The sequence below is a fragment of the Pteropus vampyrus genome, unplaced genomic scaffold (assembly GCF_000151845.1).
Source record: "Pteropus vampyrus isolate Shadow unplaced genomic scaffold, Pvam_2.0 Scaffold399, whole genome shotgun sequence".
In the NCBI taxonomy this organism is placed as follows: domain Eukaryota; kingdom Metazoa; phylum Chordata; class Mammalia; order Chiroptera; family Pteropodidae; genus Pteropus; species Pteropus vampyrus.
The window spans coordinates 1459615-1480260 of NW_011889180.1; the positions used below are offsets into that span (position 1 = coordinate 1459615).

Sequence of the window (20646 nt, forward strand, 5' to 3'; positions counted from 1 at the left end):
GTCCCAGCTCAGCTTTTCCCTCTGCCCCATCCTGTTGCTTCCATCCCCTTCCTTTCATAGGTCTTGGTATCCAGAGCTCTCTTTAAAAATGTTCTGCATGCTAATCTGTCTTAAAGACTCCTTTCTGGAGGAGCCGATCCACAACTATTAGAATTAAAAGACATAAAAATTGTAATGAGAAAACCTGTTTTTTTTTTTTTTTCATCCATCAGTTAAGCACAACTTAAAAAGACTGAAAATATACAGTGTGGGGAAATAAACTCCCTTAATTATTATTGGCCAAAGTGTAAACTGGTAAAACCTTTTTGGTATATAATTCAGAATTATCTTCAAATATTAAAAATAAGCATGCCCTTTGGTCCAGCAGTCCCACTTCAGGAAATTACCCCGCAGAAATGAGGATGTTCCTTACAGCTTGTTTGTAATAGACAAACAGGTCAGTAGATGGTATAGTCATACTATAGAATAAAAGGTAGTGACTAAAAGAGATTAGGATACATTTAAAAAGCAGGTTATAGAATCCCATTTATAAAATGACTCATTTGTGAAAAAAAAAATCCTAATTATTTATATATTTAACTGTACAGAAAAAGGCTGGGGAAGACTCCCAGCACATTAGGCAAGCGATCACCTAGAGAAGAGTGGGGTGAAGGTGGACTTTCATATTTACTCTCCATACTTCCGTCTAGAGAGCCTATATCATTGTATTACTTGTGTAATTAAAAAAAAAGCAATTAAAAGAAAACAAAATAAAACAAATGCAGGCATTTTGGCTCTTCTTTTCCCTGTTTCATGGCTTTCTCATCCTGTCTGATCCTGAAGTCATGAGGCCTGTGACCTAGAAGAGCCCCTCACAAAACCCCCAAGAGAATGTGAAGGACTTGAGAACTTGAGAACTCACTTGGTAATTCACTTTCTGCCTGATCTGAAGTGGTGGCTTTTTATATTAATTAAGGGCCTCGACATTCCTAAGGGATAATAGTAAAGGAGATGCGAAGGCTGGACGTTCAAAGCTGAGGGTTACCAAATTCAAGGGAAGGAACGACATCTGGTTGAAGGTCTGGGTTTCCAGGGGAGGGGGCTGGGACTGTTACAGGGGACCATCTGGGATCACATCCACTTGCTGGAGCTCCTGGTTTGAGTGATCTAGACTCTAGGTTAAGTGCTACCTGACTGACAATCCCGCTAAGTTCCCCTTCCAACATCTTCACTTGGCACTCCAGTAACTCAATGTTGCTCAGGGAAGTCTGGTATTTATCCCTGTAGAGGTTTAAGCTCCTTTCTAGTGAGGCGATCTTGTCCCCGGCCAAGGCGAGTTGCTCCTGTGCCAAATGGAGCTTCTTCCCTGTGTTCCCATTATGATTTCCAATTTCCTCCTCATAGAGAATCACCTGTTGGGGTATAAATGAAACCACACTGAACCCGTAGAAGCATCTAATGAGGAAAGGATATGGCTATCAGTTCCCATGCAGAGGAGTCTTATATCTTAACTCGTCTTAAGGAACACAGATATACAGAATAAGCCCAGCACAGATGTAAAAACTACAATATATAATATCAGTATGTTAATGATTAGAAATAAAAAAAGATTGTCCTATTTAGATGGTAAACTTCTTAAAGGCAGGGACCACATCTATTACCCAATCTGCCTAGCATGTAATAAGAACTCAATAAAGACTTGTTAGTTGATTAATAGGAATAAATTTATGTAATTCCATTTTATTAAGGGCTTGAAATGCCAGTATTCTTTCCTTCCTAGGTATTCTCTAGAGGTCTAATTTAGAAAATATAGAACACCTCATGCACATAGGTCTGTGTCAGCAAAATTCCCTAGAGAGAATGGGGGAACATGACCCAAAGTTCCTCTGGGATTTGTACGATCTTTATTTAGATTCTTTTTCTTCCTAATCACTTAATTAGCCAACCAACTGACATATTTATTGAAGCTCATGAGCAGTACCATGGGTGCTGAGGGGACACACACCTACAAGACATAGGCTCCTTATTTGGAGTTTACAAACGCTTATGGTTTCGGGGAGAAACGATTTAAAGCGAACAAACAAGCGTACGTAGTGGGGAGTGCTAAACTATACAGCTTGAATTATGTGTATTGAAGGAGTTAAGAGCAGGAGGGTCACCAAGGAAGGCTTAATTTTGGTTTAAATAGTTCAGTGTGGAATTTGGATAGAACGTGTTCTATTGGTCTGAGCTAATTATACTTGCTGCCTGCCTTTTGAGATCCTTCTTAGGAAGGGACCGTTTAGTTTGAGGTGTGTATTAGATAAGGAGAAGAAGAAAGGAATATTTTATATTTAAATGTTTATAACAGAAGCTGTCAGTGGCCTGCTCATATCCCCTTGGCACCCACCATTCCTCTGCATGCTAAACTCATTCCAACTACAAGCATCTTTAGCTCTGACTGAGGATGCTCTGGCCCCAGGAGCCCACCCAAGCAGAGGAGCAAGACAAGGCAGGTTACAAGCACTGGGGAGCTGATACTTTCAGGTGCAGTCCTCAACCAGTGAACAGGGTGGGTTGGATGATCACTCTGCAGTGTGTTCTGTACCATCTCCCAGAAGTCTCTGAAGGGACTGAACCCCAGTTGTCCACAGTACCGATCTTCTTCATAGTTTTTTTTAATGGGCTTCCTGCCCTTCTTCGACTCACTTCCCCACTCTCACTATGCTTCCTGGGGTCACCTCCTGAATTAACTACTTATATTCTTCTTCTTGTTTGAGGGTTTGCTGTTGGAAAACCCAACTTTAGACAGAATTTGGATGCTTCTGTGTAATAAAGTATTGGGGGAATTTGGCAGAATGCCTAAGGTAATTTTCCCAATGCTTTCCTAGTTTGGGACCTATGTCAGTGACTGCTGCTGCTGCTGCTACTTGCCACATCAATGCTCCTCTCCTCTTTAGTGACAGAACCTTGGCTTTATTTGGGACAGCAGTGTGCCTCACTAAACCCCTACATTTCCTAGGCTCCCTAGGAACTAGATATAGCCATGTCACTAACCGGCCAATAATATATAAATGTAAATGATGTGTGGAGTTCCTAAAGTGTCCTCAAAAGCAAGGAGTGTGCCTTTTTCTCCACATTCTTCCACCCCACCCTGATTATTTAAATCAAAGATGTGATGGCTGGAGCTCCAGCAGCCACCTAGAAAATGGAAGCCTTGAGCTGTTGATGGTGGAGCCGAAAGATAGGACCCTAAGTACTTTATAACACATGCAGTTACCATAGCAGTCCTAGATCACCTATCTTCGATCCTCTTTTATATGTCATAGAAATAAACTATCTTAGTTAAGCCACGATTGCTTGGGAGTTTTCTGTTATATGCAGCCAAATAGAATCCCAACAAATTCAGGGTCACTTTATTCAGGTTGGACTCTTGTTTCAGTTATAGTGAACCAGTGAGTTTTAACACAGCCCTGCATTAACTTTATTAAACCACGGTTTAATGCTCACTGGCTTTGTCCCAGATTATATTTCGTGGGATAACCCCTCCCTGTTCCTTTCCCACCTAATCCTTTTGAGCAAATTCTCATTGGCCATCATATTCACTTTAAAAAAATTCCGTGTTCTTTGAGACCCCTCATAAAGCCCCTGGGGTTAATCCTTAAGTAACAGCACTGTTCAAGACACCCCTTGGAATTTTATCTTTAAAGGCAAAGGAAAAAATGCCAGGGGAGGCCACCCCTTAGAACTCTTGGTGTTACCGCTGCTCGTGGTACCGCTGCTGAACTGGTTTAAGTTCCCCAGCTTTGGTCTTTGGAATTTACTTGGGATTTCACAAGGAAGCTGCTCTCTGGTTTAAAAAGTACTACCCTGGGACATGAATAGAAATGAATGTCTAGAACATACTTAAGCTAAGTCTACATGATCTCAAACTCCAGTCTGAAAAAATAAACCAATCTGTACTCTCAATGACTGATTCAGAGTCAATGTCTGGTTATCTCATCAGCTGTGCCAGTGCCAAGAATTTACATATTATCAAAACCTAATTTTTCTAAAGATGATTCATTTAACGAACTTTATACCTTTTTTAAATAACCCTCAGAGACCCCGGAGTCTATTGTGTTTAAGTTGCAATGGTAATAGAATGGAAATGATGGGCTTTCACACATGTCATACACACACGTGTGCAGTACACACAATGTACTGCATACCCCACATGCATTAATACTGGAGTTCTCACCCAATTATGCCATTCTGTTTAGTTCCCTCTGCTCGGTTTCAAAAAGATCAAGAATTAAAGAGGGAAGGTTGATAAAACCTGCTCAAGATGTTGCGAAGCTCTCCTCTGTAAGTCCAGTGTTTGTTCTCTAGCAGGCTCGGCCTGATTTCTGAAGGTACGTGGGCATATGGGACCTTTCCATAGTAATTCTAGCTATACCTCATCTTCTTTCAGTTTGCAGTGATGGTGAAGAAGAACCAGGTCAGACGTCTGCTTCTCTAAGACGGACTGATACTGCAGGAGGGAACAGTAAGAAGTCTGCAGCTCCTCTGTGCGAAACTCCAGTTCTTGCTGAAGGGCCAGCAATTTTTTCTTGAGTTGTTGGAGTTGTCTCAGATGACACTTTTTACTGGGCTCAAACTGTATCTGTAATTCCTCAAATGGTATCACTTGCTTCTTATTCTGCAGTTGAGATCAAATATACAGAAAAGGCTTTAGATCATCACTAAGTATGCATGCGTTCTTTGATTTTTTCTTTTGTTCCATCATTCACATGTATCTATCCATCCTTTTATCTTTTCTTTTACAGAGCGCTTATTAAACATTTCACAATGAAACATCACTTTCGATTTCTACTCTATAAGAAGGATTTAAAAGAAAAAAAGGGGGGGTGGATATATCTGCCAATCCACAATCCACTTGAGAGAGAGAGGTCTCCCTGCTAATCCACAATCCACTTGAAATGCTGGTAGACTCATCCTACATTTTTCATTCATTCATTCATTCATTCATTCATTCAATAAACATATGTTTATCAAGCATTCTGCTGGTAAGACACATCCCTGAGTTGTTTATCAAGTACAGTTGAGGTCTTTGCACTGATGTGTCTACATTTTCTTGCCTAATATCCCTGATGATATGTGAAAGGTGGATGAAGAGGGGGTTCTGTGGATATCCCTTAGCTCCTATCTCTGCTTATTTCCTCCTATTTGTTCTTTAAAACCCTAGCCATATCCTGTTCTCTTTCTCATTTTCCCTACAAAGATGTCTTTGTATTAATACCGTAGACTTTACTGGCATGTCCTTCTAATGGCATTTTACATTCTGCCTTGCATTGTAATGATCTCTATGTATCTTATCTTGTAAGTAGATTATAAACTCCTGGAGGGCAGGGGCCATATATGTTCCTATAGGACCTAGATAAGAGATTCATACACAGCTAGGTATTGAAAGAGAGAAGGAAATAAAATAGAGAATAAGCAATCTCATTGGTTCACGAGAATTTGAGCTTGTGGCCTTGGCCTCATTTAACACAGTACTTTCAGACCTTAAAAAAATTAACTTTTTTTTATAGTCTTATTGAGGTATACTTCATATATCATAAAAGTACGATATATACTTCATATATCGTAAGTATACAATGTAATGATTTATAGCAAATGTATAGAGCTGTGTGATCATTGTCACAATCCAGTTTTAGAACATTTCCATCGCCCGGAAAATTCCTTCATGCCTATTTGTCACTCCCATTCCTACCCCCAGCTCCAGGCAACCACTAAGCTCCTTTCTGCCTCCATGGATTTGCCCTTTCTAGACATTTCATATAAGTGGAATTGTATAAAATGCCATCTTTTATGTCTGGCTTCTTTCACTTAGCATAATGTTTTTGAGGTTCATCCAGGATCTAGCAAGAATCAGTATTCTGTTCTTTTTTCCTGCTGAATCGTATTAATATATCACATTTTGTTCATCTGTTCACCGGTTGATGAATATTTGAATTGTTTTGGTTTTGGGCTATTATAAATAATGCTGCTACAAATATTAACATAGTAGCTGTTATGTGGATATGGTATTTTCATTTTTTTAATTTAGGATATTTTATTCTTTTTTCTGTCTCAATGGCAGATCCACAGAACTTGTTATAAGTAATCTCTTTGTACACTATTGTTCTAATTTGGACATTTTGGACTCTGTGGAAAATAACCATTTCCCCTTCAGTTTAATTATGATATTTTCATTTAATTAATTTGTTTAGCAAATATTATGGTACACCTACTATGTGTTGAGCACTGTACTAAGTAAGTAAAATTTTATAAACAGAAGTTTATAAAATAGGCAGAGTCTCTGTCTTCATGGAGTTTGCATCTAATGGGGGGGTAGAGTGGGAGGGAGGGGGAAAATTAAACAAGTAAATTATTATGTAGTGTATTAAAAGAAAAAGTGCTATGGAGGGGAGTAAAGCAGGGGAGCGAGATGAAGAATGCCAAGTTAGAGGCATTTGCAATTTTGAATTAAGCGTTTTCATGGAGGACCACACTGAGCAGGTGACATCTGAGCCAAGACTTGACGAAGGCAGGGAAGGAGCCTGGTGAGAATCTCAGCAGGAACATTTTGGGGAGAGAAAACAGCAAGTGCTAAGGCCAGGAGGTGGGAGGATCCCAGTGGTGTTTGAGAGGACACTTTGTTCTGGCTGGAGCAGAGAGAATAAAGGGGAGAAAGGAAAAGGAGGTGACGTCCCTTAGGGCCACATATGCCATTTTTAAGACTTTAACTTCTCTTTTCAGGGAGATAAAAGACCATTAGAGGGTACCAAGCAGAGAAGTGACATAATCTCGTTAAGATGTTACAAAGGACATATTGGCTGTTCTATTGAAAATCAATACAGGGAGGCAGAAGCAAGGGAGACCAGTGAAGAGGACACTGCGAGAATGCAGGTGAGAAAGGATGACTGCATGGACCAAGGCGGTAGCAGCAGAAGGTGGAAGAAGTGGTTGGATTTAGATATATTTTGAAAGTAGATCCCACAAGATTTGCTGCTGCATTAGATGTAGGGTGGTGGGAGATGATGATCATCCAAGGCCGGATGACTTCAAAGTTTTCATCTGAGTACCTGGAGAGATGGAGCTTTAATGAGATTAAGCAAAAGCTGGGACCCAAAAGACAGAAAATCTTCTCCAGTGAGAGTGGGTGGGAGCAGCACAGATAAGGGAGGCTTAGCCCAGCTCAGAACCAGAAAGTCAACAGCTGATTATGTCAGTTCAATCTGAGGCACTCTTTTCAGTTCTCCTGGAAGTTGATTTCATTCTCAATGCCTCCGAATAGAGAAGCCAGACAAAGAAAATGGACCACAACTGTCAAGGGGCAAAAGAAATCCTAGCTGGCAACAACCAGCTAAATTCTTGGCCTGAATATCCGGTGTCTGTGGACAGGGGGAAGTTGATGAGCCTTCGTTCCTGAGCCAAACAAAGCTAAATTTTGTATTTAATTTGTGTAGCTATAATTTCCAGCATTTATATTAAATGTTTTTAGTTAAGTGATTTTCATTCTTTTCAAGATAAGAATGTCATTATTCTTACATCTTATCTGTGAATGGGGTTCAAAGAGAAGGGACTTGGGAGGTGTGTGTGTGTGTGTGTGTGCGCAGGCGTGTGCATGGGTGTGTGTTCTTGCACGTGTACAGGGGAGGTTCTCAAGAGCCCAAGTCCTCTGTCTATACAGGTAAGCTGGGGGTGGGAAGCTATCTGGAAAAAGACATGGTCACAAATAAGTATTTAATGTGGCTAGAACTAAAGCAAAGGAGTGAACATTCTGGGGTAGGCTTCAGTCAGAGGGCTTATTTTAATAAAGCAAATATCCGATAAAATCATCAAAATTTGTGAAAATCCAATTTCTCGTGGCTTTGTTGAATGTAACTTGACCTCTGAGAATCAGGACACTGGATTTCTGGTCCTCCTAGCGCTTGTGTGTAACTATTGATTTGGACCTGCCTCTCCACTGTTGGATATGTATGACCACTTGAAAATTAACTGTGGTTCCTTATTGTGCATACTTTCTTTGCTTCCCCTTATTCCCATGTCCCCATTTCCTCTTCATTACCCAAAAGAATGAGAGGAGTGGAAGTCAAACGCTTTAGGGCTTTCCCTTCTGGTGAGTGATACATCAACTATACTCAGGTGTGTTCATAATTGTTCTGTGGCTTTAAAGCCTCCTCTGGGTAAAGAATGTCTTTACCTGTGTGTATGAAGTTTAGCAGCATGGCAGTGAGACTGGGTGAATCGTCAGTAATTTCTCCTCCCCAGAGGTCATGGTGAATCTTCTGGGTTTAATTGTGGTTTGAGGTATATGATGGATGAACCAGATGATGAGAGTTCACTCAAATCTTCCAGTACAGGGCAAACAATTTGTCTGGTTATAAAGATCCAAAAGCTGCTCACATATACAGAGAAACTAGAGTTTTCTTAGATGAGAATTTTAAACATTTGCATACTATAAGTACCTATGAGTTTTGAGGAATCAAATTTCAAAGACTTGGAGAAATGCCTAGACTATTTGAGACCGATTAAATTTCTACTTATTTATCCTTAAGTATTCAAAAGATTATTTTTCCTAATTCTAAATGAATAGAAAATGACATGCTATGGATTAAGCCTACGTTTCACTTATATGTGCCAAAAAGCCATATCATAAAAGCATTAATGTATTTCCTATTGCTTCTTTGTCTTCTTCTCTTAAAGTTTTCTTTCTAGTGAAGACATAGGTATTTTATTAGATTTTTATTTGACCTGTAAACAGATCTGGAGAAAATGAGCAAGATGGACATGATTCTATGGAAGTAAGATTAGTACTTAGAATGACTATCCAGACTTGGACATGATTCTGGACGCCATCTGGTCCACCACGTTTCTCAGATAGATTTCTATCCAGGCCTCAACTGTTTTAAAAGATGGAGAGCATTGTCCACCTGCAGGAATCTGTTCCCATATTTAGTCAACCTTTTAGCTCAACTTATGGTCGAAGAGATTACAGCTATTACTCTGTTCTTGTATATGTGGCCACTTGATCGCAGAAGGAAATTAATTGGCCTGGCATGATTTGCCTTTCAAAAAGTCACATTGGTTTCCACCCAATACTTTGTGCTTTTCACGTTGACGCTAATTGATTGATGTTAAGTTCTATATTTTCCCTGATATTCAAGTTAAGCTGACAGGTCTGTAATTACCAGGATTGTCCTTTTTCCCTGTTTAAAAAGATGAGCACTTCATTTACCCTTTTTTCTGTCTATAGGGACTTTCTTTATCCTCTTGAGTTCTTAAAATAATCACTAGCAGCTATGTAATAACACCTGCCAATTCCTTAAGCACTCTTTGAAGTATGTCATCAGGCTTTGCTGATTTGCCTAAAGCTGGCTTTTCAAAATACTTTTTAACCACTTTATTCCTTATTCTAGTTGGTACTCTTCTGTCTCAGGTTGGCATTGATCCGATAACCAGATCCCTGGTTTCTTCATCTAAGAACTGAAAGTCTCATTTTTTCCCAGTCAATGTCATGAACTTCTTTCCTTTTTTTTTTTTTTTTTTTTTTGAGGTGTTGAGATATTTTCTTTGTAACTATGGTCTAGACTTAGATCACTAGGTAGGTTTATCTGTTACATTTTATGTCTTCTACAAATTACATGTCTTGTACTTTCTCCAATGTAGAACTGTGTGTTTATGTGGCATGCGTTTCTTTTGGACGCATCTTTGTGATTTAGACCTTCTCACGAGTGACCTCTGCTTACCAGAGATTTACTTAAAAAAACTATTTTGAAGTAATTTTAGGTTTCTAGAAAATTACAAAAGTAGTACAGGCAGTTCTCATAGACTCTTTATCTAGCTTCCCCTAATATTAACATTTTATATAAACAGAGTATATTTGTCCATACTAAGAAATTAATATTGGTAGATTATTATTCCCTAAACTAATACTTTATTTGGATTTTACCAGTTTTTTGACTGATGTGTGTGTTTTTTTTCTGTTCCAGGATCCAATCCAGATCCCCCATTGCATTTAATAGATTTACTTAATTTTTTTTTTCATTCTGAATGATTCAAAGTGATATCTGTATGTGATAATTTCCATTGAGAGTCTATTATAATCTTTACATATTCAACTAATTACTTTTATCTGCAGAAATAAAACTTCTTAGAATTTTATGCTAAAAATAATGTCCTCCATACACTTCAAAGATGAGTTTGACAATCTGAGCCCTGCTGAATGTCAGGGCATTCTATCCATGCCACCACCAGGGCCAGAGAAGCCTGGGAAATTGCTCAAAAAGATACTTCCTTTTCTGGTTTGATGATCACGGTATCTCTATCGTTCTTTTCGCCTTTAACTTTATTGAGGCACTCTTTTGATTCCTGGGCAGGGTGGGGACTAGAGTGAAGCAACTAAGTGCAAATTTCAAGGAGGCTCTGAGTTGAGCAAGTGCAGGGTTGACACCTGAAGAGTGAATGCCCCTAAAAGTCTGCACCCTAGGCACCTCACTTGTTTTACCCTGGTCCCAGCTACGTCCCTGGAGTTTGGAGTACAACGTATTCTTGATTTACAAGGTATGTCATTTTCTTTCCTCATCACCCACTCCCTGCTCGCCTCTCCTTTAGTTATACATAATATCTGATATAATGTTTTAATTTTCTTGCATAACTGTGGTCCTGAAGTACGGCCTCCTGCTTGTTTCCCCACTCCTTGTTAGCCATCAGTCAACATTTCAGAAAGTCTTGGGTTTTCCCTTTGTTCCCATATTACATTTTCTTGTGGAAGGCAGATCTTGCAGGGATTTTCTGAGTGGATGAGTATAAGTCTACATCTAATTGTGTATTTGTATGCGTAGTCTGCAATTTAAATTCTGCACTAAGTGCTAGGAGAAAAAAAGAGCCTGTTTTAAAGCTTGTTTCAAGCTGTTAGACCTTCTTCTAGGCAATTAGTATAATAAAATGAGACTTAATACCTTTCTCCTTCCAAGTTGCCAGGTACATTTATAAGCCATGTGGCTTTCCCTGACTAGGGGAATAAATAAACTCATGACAGCAATGGTGAAAATATTCTAAAACATTAATATTTAGAAAGAAGTAAATTGTGATAGTCTTCTTGAGATTCGTTTAAGAAAAACCGATGGATTTGTCTATATTCCTGACTTCCTAGGGAAAGGACAGCAATGCTTGGTAAGAGGTAAGAGGGAATCGCTTTGTTTTAGCAGTTTTAGGGCACTTCAGAGGAAAATTGGTGGTTTCTGTAGGGAGGTGGTGAGTCTTAGGAGAACTCTAACAAGCACAATGAAGAGAGACCAGGCCCTTGACCACAAATGTCAAAGAAGATGGTAGTTGCTTACACAGCAGCTAAGAGGCTAACTTGGGGGTCTGGTAACAGGTCTGTGTGACCAGGACATGTTTATGGTTGCCAAGAACTCAAATTCCTAAATGGAAATGAAGACTGCAAAGTAAGGAATTCTTGGAAACCCTAAGATTTTAGAGAGCTTTGGGAAAATATCTTCCAGCTGCACCCCCTCTAGATTCTGTGGATAAATTTAGAGACTGCTTTCAAGTCTTAGCCCTACAGTTTCCGAAGAGAGAAAATCTCAGGCTGAAATGAAGCTGCCTCAGCTAATGACCTGTGTAGGCTACAGATAAATATTCAAAATCACACAGTCTCAAGAAAGATGATCATGCCAGGAGGTCCTTTTGCTCACACATGCGTAAGACAAGTGTTACTGGGTGTTTTGGCTTGGGCACCACCAGAAGCAAGCCCCATGGCAAGGAACTGAATGTCAAGTAGTGGTTTATGTGGGAGGTGATCTTAGGAAACTCAGGGAGGGCAGCGGGGAAATGGGACAAAGAAGGGAAAGAGGCTGCAAAAGGGTGTGTCATCAATCAAGCTAGTTACCACTGCGGGCATCTGGGGCTGGGTCCCAGTAAGGAACTCCGGGACAGAGCAAAGAGCGTGTCGAGTTATCTCTGACTACGGGGCAAGGGAGATAGGTTATTTAACCCACCATCTCCCCAGCAGTCACTGGTCGAGAGCTGCTTCTAGGGCCTTCACTCTGCAACACTTCAGCTTGTCCTGTGATCAGGATCCTGCACCCAGAAGAAAAGCTGTAGGCAGGAAGCCAGCCGCGAGCGTGGCAATGAAGAGCACCTGCTGCACGGGGGAGCGGCGACACTCCAGGCAGGTGGGGTGGTTGCTATCTTTGGTTGACTTAGAAGTTTGTCTAAGATCCATTTGGAAATGCCACTCTCTTATGTAACTATAATCTGGTCTTTTCTGGGCAATGGCTTCAGGTGCTGCAAATCCAGATGTGAAAGGCCAGATAAAGAAGAGACAGAGTCTCAGATGTAGATGACGTTGAAGGCAGCTAGACTGAAAAATCCTGGGGGCAGGATGGCGTGTGTGTGTGTGTGTGTGTGTGTGTGTGTGTGTGTGCGCGCACGCGCGCACACATGTGTGTTATAGGGGTCTGTGTTTAATTCTTTCACATTGCTTGCTCAATAAATGCTCTTGTGGAAACTTGCTATTATTGTTTCTGCCCAAGAGAGCAGAGGTGGGTAGCAGCTGCCAAAACCCTTACGTGGCTGTTGCTCATCATTGCCTCCTCCACACAGAGCTGATTCTCTTGCAAGGTCTTCCCCTGTCTCTTGCAGACATCATGTAGATTCTTGATATCAACTTGCAGGCTCAAGAGCTTGTTGCTCAGGCTGCTCACTTCTCTGTCTCTTTCCCCCACCTAGGAAGTCAGAAAAACAAAAGCGTCAATTATAAACCGTCAAAAAAAAAATGCTTACTTTCATTCACTTAACTGGTTGACAGAGACTTTAAATTTGCTGGAAATTTGTCCATCAACCCTTAGGTGTTATTACTCATCCCTTGTAACATTTACACAGAATCCATTTGCGAGGCGTCTGAGTGCTCCACATTATTCAGACAATTACTTATTTAATTAATCTTCACCCACTGCTGTGGGTGCATCACAGACACTTCCCTGTTTTTCAAGAGGAAGTCAGTGCCTAGAATAATTCCAGGCACCTAGTGGATTGCCTATAAATATTAATGGCTCTGCCACTGATGAAATGAACATATTGAGATGTCAAATGAACTTGTCAAGACTATAGTGAATCGGTGATGGAGTTGATGTGGATTCTGAAGTCTCTTAACTTTCTCTTCTACCCACTAAACCAAAAGGCTTCTTTCACCAGTAAACCTAGTGCTTTTTCTTTGGAGATGGACACCAGTGGGAATAAAAGTAAAATCCCTGGGCCGATTACAGAAGATCCATGCCTTTGATTATGAGTGAAAAAGATTAGTAATTATTGCTATGTTAGAGTGGTAGTTAGCGATTGAGATCAAAATGGAGTGTGGAGCATAGCAGCTTGGGTGGGGTTGGGGCTGTTGAGCTGTGGTAACGGGGTGGGTGCTCCATTACACTAGGGTGCCACCCTCCACTCCCAGAGTTGTGGGTGGCAACAGTGTGAAAAAAAATTAGGAAGTAGCCCTCTATGAACCTGCTTAGTGCTTTAGTCCTATTACTGTGCAGACTTTCTATACAACACTCATGAAGACAGGCGTTGCCACCTCTGAGTTTTAGATGCTGAAACTAAGGCTGGTCCTTTTGTGGCAGGTGCCTGCCTTTTGTTAGATTACCCAGAGCAGACTCTTAGGTGAGGATTCATCATCTATTAAAGAAACGCTCCCAAGAAGAATCAGCAAGGAAGTGGGGGAAGCAGGACAGGGAAGGGGAAGAAACCAAGCAAGGGCAGGATATCAGAGAGTCCTGCAGGCAGTAGCTTCAGTCTGATCCCACAAGGAACTCTAGAGTGTATGTTACACCTCAGAGTTTGTCCTGATCAGCTGCCTTGAAAGTGGGGCTGTCAGACTCAGCATCAGCCAGTCGATGGCCAAGGGTAGCCCTATGGGATATAAGCTCCCAAGGACGTCTAGCTCTCCGCTTTTACGAGTAAAGTGACCCCAATAGCCCCATGGCAATTCTTCTAAGAGAGGTGCAGGTGCAACGGCACACAGACGCCATGGGTGCCCAGAAGTAGAAAGTGATGAGAGCGACAAGGGCCTGTAGCTGGTTAGCAGCAGCAGGGGGAGATCTGCTCTCCCGACCCTGTAGCCAGTGCTCTTTCGCCATATCCCACTGACTGCTCTGGGCCTTAAATATATGAATTACATAACGCACATTCCCAGGGCAGCTGGAGACCTGAAATGGACATCGTAAATCAAGCCTCACTGGACAGGTCAGTTTAAGAGACCTCTGCACAAGGCCAAGGGGGGCCTGAGAATAACCACAAGAATCGGACACTGCAATGTCAGAGTATTCGGAATTCAGAAGGTTTCCCAGAAGTGCTGCTGTCTCAGCTGATTTATTTCTTCATTTCCATTTAGTACCTGGATTTTTTTTTTTTTAACCACTTTACAGTTTAATTAGGTTAACGGCATGGCTCTGTCATTAAAAGGATTTCATTATCTCAAAACTCTCCTTCCTCTCTTGCTCCCATTCCTTATTCCTTACTTTCAGAAAAATAACAGTGGATGTCAAACTGCCCCGAGCATGTAATTACCTTTAAGACAATTACCAGAGATTCTCTTAAGAGAATATGTGTAGAGTGGCTAGAAAAAAGTGGTGTACAGATGCTGTTTTCTAACTAGAAAACAAAATCCTTGACCCAATAAGGGGCAGCAGCTTGATTCCAGTGCTTTAAGTCCCTTTAGTCATGGCTGCCACACTGAGAATAGGATACAGAGGCTCACTGGGGACTGAGACTCTCGGGATCCCCCCTTCTTGTCACAGGACTTTCTTTGGCATCTATGAGCAGATTAGGTGACAATACAATGCCTGCTCTATGGAAGTGCCAAAAGCCCTATATCTTGCCTTAATGCTGAATATATGAGTCTTAAGGTGAGGACCTTGTCACCAGATTGTTCCATGTAAAGTCTGGCACACTGTGGTGTCATTAACAAAGTACCGATGCCTCTCCAAGTTAAAAGTTAAAGGCCCTCTCTGTTTCAGGACAATAAAAAACCACTCCTTCTCTCCAGTTTTGGATGTCCTCTGAAGGCCTGCTGGCCCAATTCTGTTGCACCGCCGGGCCTGCGGAATTAGATCTTTTATGTAGATGATCTCATATAATTTGGACATTAGCATTGACTCAGAGTCTCTGAGGCAATTTCTTCGTTCATAAAACAAGAGTTTTAGAATAAATACTCTTTCTTTGAGGACTCCCTAAACCAGTTGAATAACAAATGTATTTTGTTGGATGTCAAATGAAATTTGCTTTTGAAATCAAAATCTAACCATTCACTCCTAAAGGCCAAACCATACAGGGATTTTTATTCATTAGAACAGGAATAGAAATGCTGTGAGAGCAATAAAATGATTTTCTTGAATCACATATTATTTTTTACTATATGAAGTTCTAAGAAAAGGCTGTGTTCACCTCAGAACTCCAGAAAGGCAAGTGTTTGAGGTTCCAGTAAACCTAATTTCTTGCTAATATCTTGCACAGAGGTCACTGTGCACTATTTCTAATCCTATGTACTTTATGAAGGCTAAATTCTAGGCAGACACCTTTCGAGTATCAGTATGTGGTAGGAATTGATTTAATCTGACATTTCATCAATCAAAACTCTGTAACCAGTACTAGGGCATGAGATGAACCGAGAGTCATAATGCTGACCCTCAGGCACCATCTGATCCTGTCCTAGATCTCAAGTCATTAATGATGGCTGAAATCACAAGCCTCTGATGCTAGGTGAGTTTTCACTCACATAAGCCATGCACTTAGATACCCAGTTTTGCTTATATGAGGTTGGCACCTGGTCACTCCTCTTGAAGGCATGTGACATCATTAGCAGTTACCAACCACGGGCCAGATGGTGAGTGCTGACACTGCAGATGCTACCATGCTCATGATAGTTATTGGAAAATAGGTTACGTACCAGGCTTTCTCAGACATATCTCAAAAGATGGGAAAAAACTTTGCTCTAGGCTTCACAGCATTGACAGATAGTCCCGTGCTCTTCTGGAGGGACGCTGACGTTAAACAGAAGCTTGTGACCCAGCAGCACTCTCCCACCCCAAGAGCTTGACAAAGGTTCAAGATGGCTGCATTCCCAGGCGTTTGGCGCTTGGGCAAGAAAGCGTGGGTGGCAGTTTCTAGAGTAATTTTGAGGTCAACCAACCACAACCATAAAGGTCATCGTCTTTGAGAAATTATCTTCTTTGTCTGAGGATAAGGACAAATCTTAAACAAGCTATGAAAAGCCACTTTAACCACCACTACCATTCAACATAAATAGGTTTATAGTGAGACTTATGTTTTAAAAAGTGTGAAACCTTAAAAAATTGACATTGCTTCAGGATTTTTTACACTTTACTTGTGTTATCTACAGTAATTCCAAACACCGTTACTGATATTACTTACTTGATTCTTGAGTTTGTCTTTCCATCTATAGGAACATTGCAGTTTTTGGTTACTCATGATGGGAATTAATAAGCACTTATACAAGGTTTTGCCTGTGAGCAAAAATTTTGGAACCAATTATGTTCATATAATGAAGAATGAGTATATTTTATTGCGTTCTACATTCTTTTTAAATTGCACACTGTATAAAGTGATCCATGTGGCATATGGCAGAGGTCAGCCACCTATGGAACATGAGTCAGTTTTTATGGTACTTAGGCAGTTGTCACATACTTTTTTTCATCATATCTTTAGAGAAATTGATTCACTAGAAGGTAAGCTCCATGAGAACAGGGATCTTTGTCTATTTTGTTTGCTGCTTTATCCCCAGCCCCTAGAACAATGCTTGGCACACTGAAGTGCTCCAAAGATATCAGCTGAATGAAGGAATGCCCTTCTAGAAAACCATGCCAGATCCTTGTTTCCTGCAGAACTTCCAAAGAATCCTGTATAGCCTCTCTCCAGAAATCCAGCAAAAAAGGGGCAAAAACACCCTTTTAGAAGCTGCTTACCTCTTTGCAGGAGGTCTGTTGAAAAGCATGGGCCGTGTGGGACCTTACACTAACCAAAACATCCCCCTTCTGGAACAAGTCAGGGAATACATAAACACAGTTTGACCAAAATGTTAGACGAATCAGAACACTCCATTTCCATACCATTCCAGATAAAGAGAGAATGTTGGCAATAATAGTTAATATTTATTAAGTGCTTTCTGTGTCCCAAGCTCTAGTGATTTACATGCAGTATTGTACTTAGTCCTCACAGCAAGCCTTTAAATAGGTACTCATTATTCATGTTTTCAGTGGAAAGGAAGCTCAGGGAGGGTATGTAACATGCCCAAGACCACACTGCTGTTAGATATGGACTCAGACCCACTGACCTCAAGTTCGGGTTCTTATGTGCTATGCTCTGCTGCCTACCTCTGTCTGTGATATTTTGGGATGCTTACTACTGGAATTTTGAATCAGGGAACTGGAAAAGAAGTACTTTGTAGCCAAGGTTCAATTCCTTGTATGTAGAGGAATTGGGAGCCTTACCTCATCTTTCATTTCCTTGGTACCTCTCAATTCTCCTTTAAGCTTTAGCATTTTCTGAGCTTTGTTATAAACCTGGAAAAGTATAAAAATTTAAGATGGAAAAAGTGTAAATGAGTCCAGCCCTTTAAAGATTTTCCCATCTGGATGTGTGCTCTCAGCAGGGAGTTAAGGAAAATTCCCTAACTGTTAGCAATACCTAATTGCCTACCCATCTGTTTGTGTTCTCAAAAGTATGTTAAAACCTTCACCAGGAAGATGACCATTGTTTTACATCTCCCCCCACCAAAAACAAAAAAAACAAAAAAACAAAAAAAAAACTCTGCTAAATAGTTTCTGAATTTATCCTTCTTGGAAAGTAAAAGGTCTGAAATAATCTTACTTTCTAAATTTCTAAGTATTCTATGGCTCAAATATAGTTAACATTATGCACTCATTATGAAGCAGATGGGATACACATAACCCAACTTCATTCTCACAGTAACCCTGGTAGATACTATTACTATCTCTATTTTACAGAGGAAAATACCGAAGCCCAGAGAAGCTAAGTGACATACTTAAGGTCGCACAGGCTCTCTTATTGCTCCATGAGGAGCTTCCACTAATTTATAACTATTAATTTGGAAATATCTGATTTTTAAAGCATCAAGTTACCATAATGTTGGTGCTTGTAAAGTTAGGAAACATATAAAGTGCTGAGAATTATCTAGATAAAAACTTCAAAGAAAGCCAAAGATTTTTGCACATGTATGTGTATAAGATGATGCATTTAAGGTCATAATGCACTGAGCTTAATAATCTAATTCATTATGTTTCTAACAAAAAGACTAGATAAAATTTCCACCAGGCACTTACCTGCAGAATAGTTCCAAGAATGAGAAGCTATCAAAATACTCATTCTTTGTAATGAACCACATCCCCCACCCCTAATATAAGCCAAGAGGAAGAAAGAATGCTGGTGAGACATGGAATTTGGAATGTTTTATGAGGTTGTATTCTATATGCTGCATTGTTTACCCTCTTAAGTCTTTGGGTACAGAGATGCATCATGGGAATGGTGATGTAGCTCAGGCTTACCCAACAGGGAGAGGCTAGGTGATGCTGCAGTAACACACAACCTCCATATCTCAGTGGCTTAAAACCATGAAGGTTTATTTTTGCTCATGCTACATGTCCTTTATGAGTTGTCTGGGGCTCTGCTCTTCATTGTCCTTAGCTGGTAGAACCTTTATCATCTAGTATGTTGCCTGTTGTGATGACAGCAGAAAGGGAACTTGGTGACCCACATACAGGTTCTTAAAGTGGAAGTGACACTTCACTTCTGCTCGCATTTCATTGGCCAAAACAAGTCACATGGCCATGCCTAACTTCTTCCTTTATATCCCAAAGGAAATATTGGTGAATGTCACGAATGACTTCCAGGCTAGGTGTGTTAGCCAGTTGGGCTGCTATAACAAAATATCATAGACTAGGTAGCTTATAAACAACAGAAATTTCTTTCTCATAGTTCTGGAGGCTGAGAAGTCCAAGATCAAGCCACTGGCAGATTAGGTGTGTGGTGATGATCCACTTCCGAGATGGCTGTTCTTTTTCCTGTAACTTCACATGGTGATAGGGGCAAGGGAGCTCTGTGAGGTCTCTTTTATAAGGGCACTATTCTCATTCATGAGGGCTCCACCCTCATGACCTAATCACCTCTCAAAGGCCCCACCTCCTAATACCATCACTTTGGGGGTTAAGATTTCAACACGCAAATTTTTTTGGGGGGGGTGGGGACACAAACTTTTAATCTACAGCACCAGGCAAATGAGAAGATTAAAAATAGTGTGGCATAAAAGAACACAGAACAGAGTTCTAGGCTACTAAGTTTCTAAACTTCGTTCAGCTCATAATTCAAAAAGTGGCTTTTGAAAAGGCATTGATCTCTCTGAGCCTTCGTCTCTGCCTTTGTAATCTTGGGCACTGTACTAAATGACTGTTCAGTCTCTCCTAGGTCTAAGGTTTACTGATTCAGTGTTCTACCTTGACAGACATTTTTCTTTAGTAGGGACCAAGAACTCAGCCCAAATATCATGCAAAAGTTGGAATGGAACAAATATATCCTTGAGAATAATATTATTCTACAGGCAGTCCTATTGGATAGTCAAGAGATTCTGAGATCAAATGAAATCTTGTCCTGAAGACAGAAAAATGTCCAGATTGTGATTGTTTCATCTACTATGGAGTTACACAGCTATAGCTGCAAGGTCCAAGAGCATTTGGAAGGAAAAGAGGAAGGCACAGGCTCTCATATTTGCATGAAAATATATTGGACTTCACTAAGTAAAATAAGTCAGAGGAAAAAGAGAGCACTGAATTGTGTTCCATGATAGAGACATGGGAATCCTGTGAGTTATTAACAATAGCAGTGGGCAATTTGGAAGTGCTTGTGATGAAAAAAATGGAAGGGTTATATGATAAATTTTTGAAGCATTTGACAGTAATGTTTGCCAGATGGATAAGGAAGAGTGCTTTGAGGGAGCCTCAAATGCTTTATAAAATGATCACATGAACCTTCACCACACTCTCCGAGGAGTGTGGCTGGACAAATATTTTATAGAGGAGAGAACTCATCATAGAGGGAGGGGCTCCTTACCTGATCAGTGAATATAGATCTTTGGGCCCAGGACTTGAACGTCTTCTCTCTTCTCAAACCCTCACTCTGTGTCTTCTGTGCTGCTGTGTCTTGCATCTTTGTTGAGACCTTTACTTTCTCATGCCTCGTCTCCTCCATCAGCATCTCTGATTCTGGTACATCTGCCCAGGAAACTGCTTTCTTGTATTCAAAAGTCCTGCCATCTGCTTTTCCAGCAGGCCTTCCTTAGATGACAGCTGTGCCCAGAAAAAAAAGCACAAGACAATTGAAGTGAAAACAAAATCTTGGTCAGAGCACCTAGTGATGTTTTGTGCCTCCTGAGTTGGCCTCAGTTCACACTCAGAGCACCTTACAAATTCCTAAGAAACACTAACATGCACCTCACGTGGTGACCAGTGTAGCAGGTATGAACTCAGGTGTGCAGAGAAAAAGTATTTTTCTATTACACAACCTCTATATTGAGCCCCATTTCCGCCAAATGGCAGAAAATGGAATCTTCATTATTTCTGAGAAAGCATCATT

At 40.6% G+C, this 20646-nt stretch overlaps 1 protein-coding gene across 1 annotated transcript in view; it reads right to left on the minus strand.

The window, feature by feature from the left end:
• Positions 1 to 20324, minus strand: part of PMFBP1 (polyamine modulated factor 1 binding protein 1) — a 42708-nt gene extending 22384 nt beyond the window's left edge. Inside the window, exons 1-5 of the mRNA XM_011380699.1 lie at positions 20125 to 20324; positions 17493 to 17564; positions 12555 to 12716; positions 4397 to 4639; positions 1170 to 1391 (exon numbers count right to left, since the gene is read on the minus strand). Of these exons, the coding sequence (XP_011379001.1) occupies positions 1170 to 1391; positions 4397 to 4639; positions 12555 to 12716; positions 17493 to 17564; positions 20125 to 20268 (843 nt within the window). The 5' untranslated portion in view covers positions 20269 to 20324. The remainder of the gene's footprint in view (positions 1 to 1169; positions 1392 to 4396; positions 4640 to 12554; positions 12717 to 17492; positions 17565 to 20124) is intronic.
• Between the last annotated feature and the right edge of the window lie 322 nt (positions 20325 to 20646).